The following is a 12,646-nucleotide window of genomic DNA, read 5'->3' on the forward strand; positions in this document are numbered from 1 at the left end:
TCATAACAAATGAGAAATAAAAATTCCATTGTTAAATACTATTTTCCCCAAGCATATGGCAATAAAACTGACAACCTACTGAATCTAAATAACCCAATCTCAAAAAAAGAAACTGAATAAGTCAGAAATAAAATATTATATTTTTTAAAAAAAGAACCATATTGACAGAAGCAAATGTAATCAAATACTTAAAGAAAAAAGATGAAAGCTTGTATTTTGTTTGTTAGGCAAGATTGAATGATAAAGAAATTAGGTGAATTTAGTGGGAGAATCTAAGATGAATCTAAGAATCAAGTGTAAGGCTGCTATGGGGAATAAACACAGAGGTCATGAGAATGGCAGAGAAAATGACATCAAATTTCTGTTTCTGACAAAACTGCTATATTCTCTAACCCTCTACCTGGCCTCCTGGAATATCTTACCAAGAATCCAAGATGTTAAGCAAATAGGCTAAGACTAAAACCATAAAGAAATATCCACAGTGGGCTATCTCCAGTGTTTTTGACCAGTCTCAGATTCAGGAATTCAAAAAAGCTTTCAAAATGATCAACCATAATTGAGATTAAATCATTGACAAATTGCCCTCGTGACTTATTGCCCTTCCTTGGGAAGAATCCCATAGATGAATATCTGAAAGGAATGATGAGTGAGTCCCTAGGCCATGAGTTTTACCACATTCCTGACCATGTTTGGAGAGAAGCTGAATGGGATGAACCTCAAGAATTTTATCCAAAATGCCTTCAACTGCTTTGATGAGGAGGTTTCAGAATCATCCAAGAGGACTACCTTTGGAAGCTGTATACCACCATGGGTGACTAATTCACAGAAGAGGAGATAGAAGAAGTAGGATTTATACCAGAAACGCAGGGCTGGTTCAATATTAGGAAAACTATTAGCATAATCAACTATATCAATAACCAAACTAACAAAAATTATCTCAATAGATGCAGAAAAAGCATTTGGTAAAATCCAGCACCCATTCCTGTTAAAAAAAAATGCTAGAGAGTATAGGAATAAATGGGCTTTTCCTTAAAATGATCAGTAGCATCTATTTAAAACCATCAGCAAGTATCATATGCAATGGGAGCAAACTAGAATCATTCCCAATAAGATCAGGAGTGAAACAAGGTTGCCCACTATAACTATTAATATTCAATATTGTATTAGAAATGTTAGTTTTGGCAAGGAGAGAAGAAAAAAGAGATTAATGGAATTAGAGTAGGTCATGAGAAAACCAAATTATCACTCTTTGCAGATGATATGATGGTATTTTTTAAAGAACTCTAGAAAATCAATGAAAAAACTACTAGAAACAATTCAAAACTTTAGCAAAGTTGCAGGATAAAAAATAAACATTTTCACAAGTCATCAGCATTTTCATATATTACCAACAAAGTCCAGAAGCAAGAGATACAGAAAGAAATTCCATTCAAAATAACTGTCAATAACATAAAATATTTGGGAATCTATCTGCCAAGGGAAAGTCAGGAACTATATGAACACAACTACAAAACACTTTCCACACAAATAAAATCAGATCTAATCAGTTGGAAAAATATCAAGTGTTCATGGGTAGGCTGAGCAAATATAATAAAAATGAAAATACTACCTAAGTTAATCTAGTTATTTAATGCCATACCAATAAAACTCCCAAGAAATTATTTTACAGACCTAGAAAAATTAATAACAAAGTTCATCTGGAAGAATAAAAGGTTAAGAATTTCAAGGGAATTGATGAAAAAAATGCTAATGAAGGTAGCTTAGCTGTGCCAGACCTAAAACTATATTTATTATAAAGGAGTGATTATCAAAAACATTTGGTACTGTCTAAGAAATAGAATAGTTGATGTGATATCAATATTTGATTCATAGAATAGGTTAGGATCACAGAACAAAATAATCAATAACTGTAATAATCCAGTGTTTGACAAACCTAAAGACCCCAACTTTTGGGATAAGAACTCACTATTTAACAAAAACTGTTGGAAAAATTGGAAACTCATAGAATAACATAGGGCTCAACCCATATTTAACACTACATACTAAGATAAGATCTAAATGGGTTCATGATTTACACACAAAGAGTGAGATTATAAGCAAATTAGAAAAACAGGTTAGTTTACCTCTTAGATCTGTGGAGAAGGAAGGAATTTGTATCCAAAGAAGAACTGGAACTCATAATTGAGCACCAGATTGATAATTTTGAATATATTAAGTTTAAAAGTTTTTATATAAGCAAAACCAATGAACACAAGATCAGAAGGGAAGCAATAAATTGGGAAATCATTTTTTACATTTAAGGGTTCTGATAAAGATTTCATTTCTAAAATATATAGAGAATTGACTCAAATTTATAAGAATTCAAGCCATTCTCCAATTGGTAAATGGTCAAAGAATATGAATGGACAATTTACAGATGGAGAAATTAAAACTATTTCTAATCATATGAGAAGGTGCTCTAAATCATTATTGATCAGGAAATGCAAATTAAGACAACTCTGAGATACCACTACACACCTGTCAGATTGGCTAAGATGACAGGAAAAGACGAGGATAAATATTGGAGGGCATGTGGTAAAATTAGGACACTGATGCATTGTTGGTGGAACTGTGAATGGATCTAGCCATTCTGGAGAGAAATTTGGAACTATGTTCAAACAGTTGTTAAACTGTGCATACCTTTTGACCCAGCAGTATTTCTATTAGGCCTAAAGAGATTGTAAAGGAAGGAAGGGGACCCACATGTGCAAAAATATTTTGGCAGCCTTTTTCATAGTGGCAAGAAACTGGAAACTGAGTGGATGCCCATCAGTAGGAGAATGGCTGAATAAGTTATGGTATATGAATTTATAGAATATTATTGTTCTATAAGAAATGATTGGGACAATGATTTTAGAGAGGCCTGGAGAGACTTACATGAACTGATACTAAGTGAAATGAGCAAAACCAGGAAATCATTGTACACAGCAAAATAAATATTATATGATGATCAATTCCGATGATCATGACTCTTTCCAACAATGAGATGATTGATGCCATTCCAATGCTCTTGTGATAAAGAGAGCCATCTATACCCAGAGAGAGGACTGTGGGAACTAAATGTGGATCACAACATAATGTTTTCACTCTTTTTGTTGTTGTTCACTTGCATTTTGTTTTCTTACTCATTTACTTTCTTTTTTGATCTGACTTCTCTTGTACAGCAAAAGAATTGTATAAATATGTTTATCCATATTGGGTTTAACATATATTTTAACATGTTTAAAAATCTACTGGATTGCTTGCCATCTAGGGAAGGGGATGGGAAAAAGGAAGAGAAAATCTGAAACAAGGCTATGCAAAGCTAAATGTTGTCAAATTATCTGTGGAGAGAGAGAGAGAGAGAGAGAGAGAGAGAGGAGAGAGAGAGAGAGAGAGAGAGAATGAGAACTTTAGGCAAAGATGGGAAGTTCCATGTTAACTTACCACAGTCCTAGAGCAAAATGAAGGCTTTTTTAGTTCTGAAAAAAAGAGGAGAATGGATGAAACGTATCAAAAGACACTCATTGACCAGAAGGACAACTTCAACTATGTGGAGTCCTCCAGATCCTGAAATATGAGGTTAAGGATAAGGATGATTAATCACTGTTCTTCCCAGTACTCTCCCATCTTCCATGTTTCTTATGCTCTTTGCATTCCACACAACTGCCATGTACCAAATAGACTGATGAGTCCTTGCCTGGCCCAAGACCCAGCACAATTGCTAAGTAAAAAGGCTAAGACAACGCTGAACTTTGGAGTCAGGTTTCCCTTGGCTGCTATCAAAGGGAATTGGACCTCAAGTGTCTAATCTACCTGATGGGATATTCAGGGAAAGGTGGATCTCTTTCTTGGCAAATATCAAGCCTAGGCTCCAGGGAACACTTTCTTCCCAACTTACCTACCCCATGATATAGCCCAAGACCCTAAACAGAGGAGGGAGCAGTCTGGGTCAGCTGGCCTAAGCTGAGCACCTGCTCCTTTTCCCACTGGCTTGCAGGGATGAGCCTTCCCTCATCCCTTGTCCCTTGCCACTCTTCATCTTATTGATGTGCAAGAAGGACCTATTTCCCAGTGACACATTCTTCATGCTTATATGTGATTTTAAAACCTTCTTCCTTCTCATGTGTTACTCTGGCACACACCTTGCCTCTTCAACATCATTCACCTGCTTCATGAAAGGTATACAAAGGAGAGGATCATGGCACAAATGCCCTGTCCAGCTTCCAGATAGTGGTGTGAGTAGGATGTCCAGGGAAATATATCAACGATGTTAGAGCAAGTATGTGGCCTGTGTGAATCCATGCACATCTGTGATATAATTATATTCATGTTGATAATAAATCATAATTTTCATATCCTTATGTGTTCAAGTGCATGTGTTTTCAAGGTTTAATGCAAATTTAGATTTTGGAAAGAGAAAGACAGACAAGCAAAAATAGAAGACATAATGCTTCCTCCTCTCCCCCAAACAAAAAGAAGATGACACTTAATGTAATCTTGTGAGGGAAAGATGGCAAGTTCTGTCTATTAGCCTTCTTAATGGGGAATCAAAAGACCATAAGGAGATAAGGCAGTCCAAGTTCCTACAAAAACACCATTTGTTTTCAAACAAACTACTATATTTACAAACCTGAGTAGCCTCAGAAAGTGATTGTCTTGGTGCTAGTTTCTTCTAGCTCTGCCATTTACTAGATGCTCTTTATGCCTCTTAAATCCAGACTAGCCCCTTAGTTGTTTATGCTAATGAGGTAAATGGCACAGATTCAGGACCCAGCAGGGTCTATTAGCTTACCATTCCTAAATTCTCGGCTTGTCCCATTGATAGGGAGTGACAAAGGGAATTTTAACAATACATAAGTAGGTATTTTTGATTGCAGTGCTTTGTATTGTAAAATCCAGTTCATCCTAAAAAATAATCTATAATAGAACTAATCATGCACTAATGGAATTTTAGAGCTACTAGGAACTTTGAAGGTAATCTGACTTAACTTCTTCATTTGGTAGGGAAAGAAACTTAGAGTCATCTATAAAATGAGAGGCTGGACTAGTTGATTTAAAACTCCTTCTAGCTTCAAATCTCTGGCCCTTTGGAGTATGGACTGACTTGTCCAAGGTTGCACAACCTTTTGATTGAGTTTGTATTCCAACTATTGTCTCCTTTCCCCTAAAAATGGAAACTAGAAGACGATGCTGTCATAGGTGAACTTTTGATATTCCATGTCACTTTCAAGCTAACTCCTTTTGTCTTGTTTTCTCCCATCAGAATGGAACTTCCTGATTGCAAGGATTGTCTTTCTGATTTATATTTCCATCTCTATAGTTAGCACAGTGCCTTGAGCATAGTAATCCCTTAGCAAATGTTTTACCTATATATCTATTTACCTATTGTATCCATCTATTTTGGCCTACAATAGCTCTCCTTACCCTTAGTCCAATTCTCTTTCCCCTCTCTTACTCTTTCTCTTCTGATGCACAGCCATAGACACTAGCAAAGAATTTTTTTTTGACATATGGACTAGATATATAAGTAACATGGAACTTTGGGAAATTTGTCTAATCTTGTCCATTCCATTTTCTCATATGTAAAATGGGGCTAATACTTTTCCTATCTCCTTAACAGGAGTGGTATGAGGAAAACTCATCGTAAACCATAAAGTAGGACAGAACTGTGAGCTGATACCATTGCTGCTCATGTGTCATATTATAAAATTCATTTTTATAATTGATTCATTATCATTGTGATAATCATGTGATAAAGACTGACTCAACCTTTTTTCCATCAGTACTTCATAATATGTTTTTATGATAAAATAAACCTTTCTGAGTTATTCTGAATAAATAAGAGGATTTTTTAATAATAAATATTTTAATCATAACTCTAAGATGAATGTGAAAAAATTAACATGAAATGCAAAAGTACAGAATGTTTTCTGGCACATACAATCTTCCCAGAAAGATGAATACAATATGATCCATCTATGTGAATACATTTACTTTATTTTCTTTGAAAGGCAGCAGGAGAGACAAGGTGCTAACAATAATAACTTATATTTATACAGTACTTCCACATATACAAAGCACTTAAAATATGTCCTCTTTCACTCTTCACAGCACCTCTGTGAAGTAAATTTTAAAGTTATTATTATCCTCATTCTATAAATGAGAAAATTGAGATAGGTTAAATGACTTGCCCAGAGTCACAGAGCTAGTATAAGTCTAAGGCAGAACTTGAAGCCAGATCTTCATGACTTCAAGTGCAGCACTCTCTCCATTCATCCACATTCCTAGATTAATGATGGCTTTCCAGACATTGTCATGGTCCTTCCAGTAGGTGGTTGTGATCCTGTTGGCTTAGTCTGGTTCATATGTTTCCTTTTGAGTCTGCTGTCCACAGTTTTGATGACAGTTTTGGCCCAGTTGACCTCACGATCAGCACAGATTTTAAATCCTTTGCGGGTGACAAAACTGTATTGGAAGAAAAAGATAAAAGAAAGGTTAATCATTCTTTCACTATGTCAGGCCAAGGGCTAAGCTTAGACTGGACACAAGGAGCTGTTTTTCTATTATTTCTGAAGACTTAATTAATGTTAAATCAAGAGCCAACAATCACAATTGCTTTGCTGTGTTCATTTAACAGTTTTCATCTCACTTTCCACTAAGATTAACATCCCATTCTTTGACCAAGGAGGAATTCTCTTATTTTATTATCTTAAGTTTAAAAAAAATTATAAATATGTATTGGCCAATAAGATGATTGCAGACATAAGAAAAAGATTGTTGGCTATAAGCATGTTGAAGACAATTTCTAAGGCAACTGCTAGCCAATTGAATAAAGAGCATGAAATCATAAAGACCTGAATTCAATTCTAGTCTTGGATACTTATTAGCTGTGATATACAGAATAAGTTATTTAATTTTTATTTGTTTCAGTTTCTTCAATTGTAAAAATGGGGATAATCATAGCACCAATCTTGCAGGGTTATTGTAAAAATCAAATGAGATAATACTTATTTAAAAGAAAACTCTTGGCATATAGCAGGTGATATATGCTTATCTTTTTCTTTTCTTATTTTTTCTTTCAAGGTATGTTTCTTCAGTATACCTCTGCCAGTAACCAAAACCCTCACATAAATGAATCATGTACTTGAATGTAAGAGAAATAGAAGATCCCAGCCATGAGTTCATTCCTGAACACATGGAATCATGGAGTCACTGCCTTGAAATCAGGAGGTACCTTAGGGATGAGTAAATCAACCCCTATAATTTTGTAGGTCAGGAAACTGAAGGCCAAAGAAGGAAATTGATTGATTCAAAACTTCATAGATGATAATTAGCATAATAGAGATCTGAACCCAAGTTGTCAAACTGATAGTCCAGTAATCATTCCCTGACACTATGTTTTTAACATTATTAAATTTCCAAACTATTTTCTTGGCTGAGATAGTTAGAGAAGTTAAAAATATATCATTTCCTGTTAGGCAGTAAAGACTAAGAATCTCTTAAAACTTCTACGGTTTTTCAACCCTTGATAGCAGGACACAGTTATTTAACATGAATCAGTGAGAATAATTTTCCACTTTACACTTGGAAGGAAAATGGCCAAAAAAGGTAAGAAACAGGGATCCATTCAAGGTGAGAACTTTATCCCTACAGATTGCTTTTAGAGGAAAGGATTTCATTGTCTCCCTAGAAGCCAGTGCTTGTATAAACTCACATCACTGCTTTCATTGGACCTTCTTCAATGGTGTAACTCTTAACTGAGTGGACAGGCAGGGGCTTACTTGACAGACTCACACAAAAACTTCTTTTCATGATTTCACTTCCCACACCTAGTCAAAGAAAAAAAAAGGAAAAATAAATAAATCCAACCTATAATTAACTCACTAAAAAAGAGGGAAACTATAGTGTCCAATGAGATAATTGTTAATCAATCAACAATCATTTATTAAATACCTCCTATGTGCCAGGCAATGCGTTAGGAGCCAGGATTAATTTTTTTTTAATTTTATTTAATAATTACTTTATATTGACAGAATCCATGCCAGGGTAATTTGTTTTACAACATTATCCCTTGCACTCGTTTCTGTTCCGATTTTTCCCCTCCCTCCCTCCACCCCCTCCCCTAGATGGCAAGCAGTTTTATATATGTTAGATAAGTTGCCGTATATCCTAGATACAATATATGTTTTCAGAACCGAACAGTTCTCTTGTTGCACAGGGAGAATTGGATTCAGAAGGTAAAAATAACCCAGGAAGAAAAACAAAAATGCAGATAGTTCACATCCGTTTCCCAGTGTTCTTTCTTTGGGTGTAGCTGCTTCTGTCCATCATTTATCAATTGAAACTCAGTTAGGTCTCTTTGTCAAAGAAATCCACTTCCATCAGAATATGTCCTCATACAATATCATTGTCGAAGTGTATAATGATCTCCTGGTTCTACTCATTTCACTTAGCATCAGTTCATGTAAGTCTCGCCAAGCCTCTCTGTATTCATCCTGCTGGTCATTTCTTACAGAATAATAATATTCCATAACGTTCATATACCACAATTTACTCAGCCATTCTCCAATTGATGGGCATCCATTCAATTTCCAGTTTCTAGCCACTACAAACAGGGCTGCCACAAACATTTTGGTACATACAGGTCCCTTTCCTGTATTTCTTTGGGATATAAACCCAATAGAAACACTGCTAGATCAAAGGGTATGCACAATTTGATAACTTTTGGGGTATAATTCCAGATTGCTCTCCAGAATGGTTGGATTCGTTCACAACTCCACCAACAATGCATTAGTGTCCCAGTTTTCCCACATCCCCTCCAACATTCATCATTATTTTTTTCCTGTCATCTTAGCCAATCCGACAGGTGTCGGGATTAATTTTTAAAAATGAAATGGCCTAGCTTCAAGCAGAATGCCTTCTATGTTAAAATCATTTCCATCTCCATAACTACTAAGAATAAAATGGTTGTTTCTGAATCATCTTAAAGTAAGGCTCCTATCCTCTCACCTAAATAGTTTGATCATGATGTCACTGTACTAGATTGCAAGACCCACAAAAATGTGATCTTTATCTAGTCTCTTATATAGCTTCCAGTGCATTTATGTAACTGAAATCATCCCATAGTCTCATGGAATTAGGAGTGAATGGGATCCAAAGATCTACTTGTCCTTCTACCTCATTTAACAGATAAAGTCACACAGGAAATACCTAAGGTAGGAGCAAAGCTTAAACTTGAATTCAGGCCCTCTGATTCCAAATCCTGTTTTCTTTATATAGTAACACAGAAAAGAACAGAAAAGATATGTTTTTAATGAAGCACTGGATAACCTGGTTAAAGGAGGTCACTTTGCATTCATACTTAGAAATTATCAAGGAGAACTCAGGTTGAAGGTCAATGTTTTACCTAGTGACCAAGCTTTTCAGAAGAATAGTGTTCCAGAAGCAAAATTTAATTATATTACTACCTGTTGTTTTGCTTTTCTGTCATTGACACTTGCATTAGCCCCAAATTGGCAATATCAACTGAAAGCATTTAATTCAAGGCATTAATGATCAGTTCATGATTACCTAACACTTGATGGAAAGTTTCATTGATACAAGAAGATGATTCTTTTAAATGGATCTAACCAAATACTTCTTTTTCCTCTCTCCTGATAGCTTTCCATATTTTCCTTTCAACATTCACCTTAGTCCTTTCAAACATTCCCTTTTCTCATCTCCACAAATTTTTTGAAGCTAGATGCTTTCTGAACCCAATGTAAGGGAGAAACATGGCCCATTCCTCTAAATTACTGTTTAAGAATTCTTTTCTTGCTCTAAAAACAGAAGTCTCCTGGGTGAAATCATACATGATCATAAAGTTTTTTTTCCCCAGGGGATTTCAGGATTTTCATCTCTGCTAATTTATGTAAATATCATAATATCCCTAAGAATCAAGTCAGAAGACAGAGATAGTTTTCTCCATTTTATAAGTGGGAAAATTGAGGGCCAGGAATAGGAAAGATCATGGTACTAATCAGTCAGGTTAGCCCCAACCTGGTTTTAATAAGTACTTACAACATGGGTACTATTTCCTGCTTTTCTGGAGTTTCATCCAAACGTGAGCATCAACCAGATAACACCTTATTAATCATGAAAAATTTCAACAAAGAGCAAGAACTGGTCCAAATATTCAGTCTATGAACATTTGTTATTGGCCAGGTTTTTAATTACACCATCCCCAGAAGCAGAGTGCACTTCCATCCAAGAGACCAGAAAGACCAAATAAAATATATGTCCACCACACAGAAGCAGGAGCAACTTGGATACATGTGATTGTCCATGGTAAAAAGCAGTTAGTAGAAGAGAAAGAGTTGTAGATTTGTTGTCAGGAAAATCCTATGCTCTAGAGGATCACAATTGTGTTATTCCTTGAGTCCAGCATAAAGCTTTTCACATAATAGATAATTTAACAAATATTTAAGTTAATTAAATTCAAATCTTATCTCTGATATATTTTAGTTGTGTGACTATATGTAAATCACAACTACTCTCATCCCCTCTAAAAATAAAAATAATAATTATAGTACTTTTGTTGTTCAATATTTCAGTCATATCCAACTCTCTGTCACTCCATTTTGAGGTTTTCTTAGCAAAGACAGTGGAGTGGTTTGCCATTTCCTTCTCCAGATTATTTTACATTTGAGGAAACTGAGGCAAACAGGGTTAAGTGACTTGTTTGGAGTCACATAACTAGTGTCTGAGATCAGAATTGAACTCAAGAAGATGAGTCTTCCTGATTTCAAACCTAGCACATTATCCACTGTACCACCTAGCTGCCCCTATTAAATATCCTCTGGGCTACTTATCATACTCAACTTACTAAATAGCTATGAGTGTTAAAATATATGCAAAGAATTTTGTAACCCTAATATGACTATGTTACTGTCAGCCATTATTATTAATGACCCATCTCACCATACATGGAAAATATACAAGCTATTTAATGGAACATACTCTTTGGTACAACCTACTAAAATTTAGACTCCAATTGTCCAATCTCTCATATCTTAGGGCACGTCTTTTCACAATGAGATATCAGAATAGGACTTCAGTGGCAAATCCATCAAGAATAATAATGGAGAAGTAAGAAGAAGCAGGAAAGGAATAGGAAAAATAAACTCTTCCAAAAAATCAATAGCAATGACATGTTCTCACCACTACCACCTATCAGTTTGGCATTAATTTGGAATTCTCTTTCTAATAGTTACAATGAATTGATAATGATCTATCTGCGCACTCTCACATGGTCTTTTCCTTTGTAATCAATAGAGGCATATGCAAGAACTTAATTATATTGCTATTGCTATGATTTTCTTTTCTTTGTTTCTCTTCTCTCATCATTTGCCACAAAATCTTCTGACTGTAGGGTATAAGCACTTCTATTCCCGCAACCGGGACCCCAAATCAGTATCCCTAAGTATCCTAGGAAAAGTGATATATCTCTAGTAAGTTTTGCCTGATGTAAGTGAGAATTTTTTTCTTGCCTCCCAGCTCCATGCATTTTTGTAATCCTATCATCAAATTTAAGCAATTCATTTCCCAGCTTACCTTCCACTGTGGACAGTGTGAAACCATAGAAGCAGAAGAAAACCAATAGGAGTTTCATGGCTGCTGTTGGGTTGAGGGTATCTGGAGGAGAGAATGAAGAGTGAGGAGTCCTCTGAGCTTTTATGCACTTACAATGGTCAGTGAACTTCCTGTGCCTCGAGGGGAAGTTTCAGGATGGAAGGAAGGTTGTTGGAAAGTCTTAGCAGGTGCTACAAATTTCTTTTTTTTTTTTAAGTTTCTTTTCCTTCGGCTGATTCTTACTAACCTTCTGTGGCCTTCCTTCCACCTCATCTGTGGTTAATGTGTCTATGAAAAAAATGGGCACTTAAAAGAGAATGCAACTCTTTCATCTTCAGCCTCTAGAATTTACAGCATTATAATGCCCCAACCACAGACTAAACAGATATCAACGTCACTGCTTTGAGCAGGACTACCCAAAGTCTGTCTCAAAAGGGAAAATCCAACCAAAGTTGGTGTAGTGAGTGGACAGTGGAAATTAACTAAATGATTATTCTAACTCAGATTGGATCCTTAAAAACTATTCCAATGTGACTGAAGCTTTCATTTCAGCTTCCAAAGTACCCAAAGGTTTAAAATGATTCCATGAACTTTACAAACAGTCTATCAATGTCCTTGCCATATGTCATTGAGAAAAGAGAACAAAAACACCCCAGATATAATCAGATGGGGGCAGAGGACAATAGGAATATTATCTCCCTTGTCTTATTCACTCTGTTCCTCCATATAGCCTAAGATACCATTATTTTATTGACTAATATCACATTCTTGATTCATTGTGAGTTTTAGTGAGTGTCAAAAAATGTTTTTCAGAACTATCTAGACTTGCCTCTCATTTCATATTAAGTTTTAGCCCAAATATAAGACTTTTATTTCCTCATAGTCATTCTTTTTTGCAGTAGGACTTTTTTAAACAGAAATTTTATTGATTTTCTCCATCAGTATTTTCAGCCTAGTTGAATTTTGTGGACCATTCAAAATGGTGGAGTAGAAGAAAGCAATATAATCCAGTTTG

General features: G+C 35.4%; 1 protein-coding gene and 1 pseudogene across 1 annotated transcript; one reads left to right on the forward strand and one right to left on the reverse strand.

Annotated features, from left to right (window-relative positions):
• The first annotated feature begins 434 nt into the window (after positions 1-434).
• LOC127562934 (myosin regulatory light chain 2, smooth muscle minor isoform-like) lies at positions 435-3,621 on the forward strand (annotated as a pseudogene).
• Positions 3,622-5,868: 2,247 nt separating this feature from the next.
• On the reverse strand, positions 5,869-11,939 carry LOC127562935 (lymphotactin-like). The gene is made up of 3 exons (XM_051999004.1): positions 11,614-11,939; positions 7,736-7,850; positions 5,869-6,486 (listed from the first exon to the last, which is right to left on the reverse strand). The coding sequence occupies exons 1-3, from the start codon at positions 11,669-11,671 to the stop codon at positions 6,306-6,308; spliced, it is 354 nt and encodes a 117-aa protein (XP_051854964.1). The 5' UTR covers positions 11,672-11,939; the 3' UTR covers positions 5,869-6,305.
• Positions 11,940-12,646: the final 707 nt, after the last annotated feature.

The sequence above is a fragment of the Antechinus flavipes genome, chromosome 4, assembly GCF_016432865.1.
Source record: "Antechinus flavipes isolate AdamAnt ecotype Samford, QLD, Australia chromosome 4, AdamAnt_v2, whole genome shotgun sequence".
Lineage (NCBI taxonomy): Eukaryota > Metazoa > Chordata > Mammalia > Dasyuromorphia > Dasyuridae > Antechinus > Antechinus flavipes.